At 32.3% G+C, this 4,658-nt stretch overlaps 1 protein-coding gene across 1 annotated transcript in view; it reads right to left on the minus strand.

Moving 5' to 3' along the window:
* Window positions 1-1,290: 1,290 nt before the first annotated feature.
* Window positions 1,291-4,658, minus strand: part of LOC101502847 (uncharacterized) — a 6,844-nt gene continuing 3,476 nt past the window's right edge. The window contains exons 9-18 of the mRNA XM_012714229.3: window positions 4,585-4,658; window positions 4,027-4,123; window positions 3,839-3,889; window positions 3,664-3,744; window positions 3,327-3,398; window positions 2,884-2,946; window positions 2,521-2,673; window positions 1,961-2,018; window positions 1,815-1,867; window positions 1,291-1,725 (exon numbers count right to left, since the gene is read on the minus strand). Coding sequence (XP_012569683.1) covers window positions 1,648-1,725; window positions 1,815-1,867; window positions 1,961-2,018; window positions 2,521-2,673; window positions 2,884-2,946; window positions 3,327-3,398; window positions 3,664-3,744; window positions 3,839-3,889; window positions 4,027-4,123; window positions 4,585-4,658 — 780 coding nt within the window. The 3' untranslated portion in view covers window positions 1,291-1,647. The remainder of the gene's footprint in view (window positions 1,726-1,814; window positions 1,868-1,960; window positions 2,019-2,520; window positions 2,674-2,883; window positions 2,947-3,326; window positions 3,399-3,663; window positions 3,745-3,838; window positions 3,890-4,026; window positions 4,124-4,584) is intronic.

A 4,658-nucleotide genomic window follows, 5' to 3' on the forward strand; every position in this document is an offset into this window, starting at 1 on the left:
ATATAGATATATATATATATATATATATATATATATATATATATATATATATATTATATTAATTATAGTAATTTTAGTTTCTGTAAAATAATAATAAATTAAGGCTATAATTAAATATTTTAAATTTATTATATTTTTATTTAAAGAGAGATAAACACAAAATACTATTATTTTAAAATAATATTTTTTTTATATGTTTAGCTCTCTTCGTTTTGAAGTAAAATAAATCACCTTTAGATCGATTATATTATTTTATGTTCTGACTAACAGTTACACAATACAATTTTGAAATAAAAAGTTGCTTCTAAAACCTACATTCAAATTGACAACAGATTTTGTTCACAAAAGTAGGCATGGTAACGGGGCGGGTCGGGGGTGGATTTTGTCTCCTCCACCTCCGCACCCGATTAATCGAAAAAAATTCGCATCTGCACCCGTTTCAAAGCGAGTGTAAAATTTAGATTTCATCCCCGCCCACAACGGGTTTTAGATTTCTCCGCCCCACACTTGAACTCAATTATATATATAAAATTATAAACTTAAAAATCATATCTATTATAATTAATATAATAATATAATTATTATCAGATAATAATAAAATAAAAAATTATTTTTTATAGATATAAGATTATAGTTTTTAATATTTAAAAAAATATTTAATATGTATATGTATAGAAAATTCAAAAATTACTATGATATTACTTGCAGGGTGGGTTTGGGTGCGAGGTGGATATCATTACCCGCACCAGTTCCCGCATCTGAAATTTAATTTCGAAAAAAATCCGCACTCGCATCCAATCAAAGCAAATTTTTTCCGCCCAAATCAAACGAATTTGGATAATCAAAGCGGGTTTTCTCCGCTCAAATTAAACGAATTTAGATGGGTATCCACAGGTGCGAATTGTTGTCATCCCTACACAAAATCTCTTTTCATACTTCCCTGTTACCCACATCTTTTATTGATTTATTTTCTATTTGTTTATCTTCACATCTTGGTAGTTAGATCTTGGGCTGGTATAACTAAACTTATTTTTTTCTCTCTAAATTGGTAAGTAAAAAATTACACTGTCTCATTGGTTAAATGACCTACGTTATATTATGTAATTAAAACAGGTACCATTCAGAACTATGTTGCCATAACCATAATCAACATGTAGTATGATGTAATCTTTTTATTTATTTTTTTACATATTAGAAGTAAAGAGTTTAGGGGTAAAAACAAAAAGTATATTTCTTATTATTTAATTTAATTGGATTGTAATTAAAAAAAATAGCTTAGTGGCACATTCATTAAATGGCTTACTTCTGGTTCTCGCCAACTAGAGAGCTAGTATATTTCCAATCAGAATCAAAATGAAGTAAAAATAGTAGCTAAACCTGATGGTTAAAATAGTGGTTTTTCAATGAAAAATCATGTAAACTGGTTATGTAAATTGAGATCATAATCATCATTCAATAATAATCAATTGGTTGTCCAAACTCCCTTGGAGGAGATAAAAGTGCAGTGTATATTGAAGCTTCAGCCGCGTGTTTGTACCATTGTTCGTCCTTTAATAAAAATAGTAGCACCCTTGATTTTCTTCCTTGTTGGTTTTTATCCCAATGTATCTTATATTTGTAGATAATGTGAGAATGATATCAATCATACTACTTCATCTCGATGAACGCTTCAGATTTAAACTTCTTCTGTAATGCTTTTATAGCTGATTCGATGCGTGCTTGGTCCTGTAACAACACGAGAACGACTTAGTAGCGAAACTTACATTACTTATTTTTTTCAAAACAAAGACTAGAATGTGGAAGTTTTGTTGTACCTTTCCTTTGAAACTTATTATTAGAGATCCATATCTGGCTTTGCGGTAACACCCTTGACGTTGCAAAGAAAAGATTTAAATAAAACAAGGATGCATAATGAGTTATATATTGGTAAAACTATTACAACAATTCATAAACTTCATACCAATACATATGTCTGGAAATTCAAGACAAAGCTTTGATAGAGGTTGAGCAACTTCAACCTGCAGTTAAGATATCGCAATTGAAGTCAGACGAGTCCATAAGGAATAAAACTTAAAGAAAAACAATGTACACATAACTATAGATGTTGCATATTCTAGTTAGAATAAATTGCATACTACTGCTACCACTAGATATTTTCATGCAAAAAGAAATATTGACAAATGTACATATGATTCGAACTTCCGAAATTTTTTAAAGCTAACAGAACGTTCATTACAAGCGAAAAATAGGCAAAGGCAGGCATTGTTTCCAATGTATATTAAAACAAACATAATATGAAACTATTTTCACACTTATCGCATTGTGGATTTTGTATCAACAACCATAGGCCAAACACCTACTATATTTGTCATGTTTCTGTAATTGCCTGCAACGCCATGTTTATAGAGAGGATTTTGGAGGCTGCCATATTTGGCCATCAGCCACCAATAACACTTTCTTCAAACCAAAGATAATGAAGTCATGCAAGATGTATCATAATATATGAAAGTTAACGCGTACATCTGATAAATTAGTTGTCATGTGCTTTGATATGTATGGATCAAGCAATGTTAGTAGGTCATTAGACTTTGTTAATTCAATCAAACAATCCCACTGCTTTTCCAGCTCCGAAACATTCGTTGCACTGAGAATTATTACATTCTGGCACTTGATCTGTAAGAAAAAGACATTATCTCAAACTGTCAAACAGCTAGTATATTGCTTCACATTTCGTTATATACAAAATAGGAGTTGGTCAAAAATAATAAAAAAAAAAAAAGAAAAAACATTTATCAGCTTTCAATTCAATGTAAAATTGAACTTCTGGTGAATGACAAAAAAAAAAAGGAAACAGTTTTCAATAATGAACTTCCAAAGACATACCAAGGGTAAAGTCAACTTGCCATGATGCAGTAATTCAGTTATGCCCTCAGGCAATTGAGCCATCTGAAAGGTGAAAGACATGATGGATCAATATAAACAAAGTTCTTACAACTGTCATCGCATGGTATATTGTGTAATGCAAGCTAAATTTGAGAAGAAACATTGCAACTTTTACAGCTTCCCCAACAGAACAACAACAAAAAGAATGTAGTGTTTCAGAAAATTTCAGGTCAGTTTAAACAACCATGGGGGACTGTGATGTGTGCATGATTGTGAAAACCACAGGAGCTTGTAAAATGTAAGGGGTTTAAGCCAATAGAAAGAACTCCTGGGAGGGACAGCCTCAATAGCCCAAGTCTCAAACCCAAAGAGCGCAAAAGATACATAATTAGAGCCACCAAAACAAATAAAAATATAAAACCTTGTTTTCTAAAGCAAATTACCTCATTCCTATCACCAGTACACTGATCACCAATAATATGTCGTAGATATTCTTCAAATTCTTCATCAGGAGCCTACAACAAAAACAAATCAGCCACAGATACGGAGTTCCAATGGTAAATCAAGAGCAGTTGATGTTAAACGGTAAGCCGGCATGCCAATATAAAGCCTTAGCCAGTCAAGTCAGCAGAAGGCTTCAGTAAAGTCAAATTTTATTATCCAAGAGTGCCACACTAACTTAAGAACCAAGAGGAGTGTGCGGGTAGATACAGCACATTTAGAGAATGATTAAAATAGCCTCAAATTGTAAAAAAATTACAGTTGAAGGAAGTAACGCACCAAACGAACATCAAAAGCTTTTGCAATGCCTGCTAAGGTAACATCTGAATGCAGTGGACCTACACCTCCATAAATAAATACCTACAAGAAGTCGGACAGATGAATAACCTGAGTCCTGAATCATCATTTCATCTTCAAGAAATGTCAAATAACTTTCTAACCATTTGAATATTACCATATCGGTCCTAGATTTCTGTCGCTCAACTTCTTCTGCCACGGAATCTATCTGTACAAAACACATGTGCCATAAACAATAAAAGTCTCGTATTAGGTGAATAATACCTATATTGGAATGAACCCTTCACTTCTGCAAAGCAGAACCATTCATATACAGAAGTATGACTTCTACAAAAATGAACTCACATTATTGTGTACTACGGAATATTGCAACACAGACCAACCGATGGATTGCAGCTTCGTACATAAATATGGTCCCACCTGATCCTCAACAATGCCAAACCTGAGCTATGGAGCAGGGTAAAGAAAAAGAGAACATCAAAAGAACAGCTGAAGAACAATAAAATATTATTCAGTTTACTTCACAGCAGGACATGATGAGATTACAGGTTTACGGTTTCATTTAGTTTTTTCTTTCCTTGAATGATTATTGAAACTAGTTCTCAATATGTATAATTTACATTTAAGAAAAAGGATGCGATTAGTTCATGGGTCAAAAACTATGACATGATATAGTAGGAAGCTCAGCAACAAATCATCCGACATAAAATACAAAAATTTAACAACAGGTTAACCAATGCATAATGATCATCCGGATTTCGAAAAGCGGGTATATGGTCCAATTAAATTGTAAAATCTACAAATGGAAATTTATAAAGCAGCACGTACTAGTTCATAATAGAAAATATAGTTTCCAATAGATTCAACATAATCCAATTTTCCATGTGATATTATGGTACTTACAGAATCTCATCTCCCACAGCAATGATTGATGCTGTTAGTGTGCTGTTTTTATGCAAATCCATGCCATTGCTATC

This window comes from Cicer arietinum, chromosome 3 (genome assembly GCF_000331145.2).
Source record: "Cicer arietinum cultivar CDC Frontier isolate Library 1 chromosome 3, Cicar.CDCFrontier_v2.0, whole genome shotgun sequence".
Classification (NCBI taxonomy): domain Eukaryota; kingdom Viridiplantae; phylum Streptophyta; class Magnoliopsida; order Fabales; family Fabaceae; genus Cicer; species Cicer arietinum.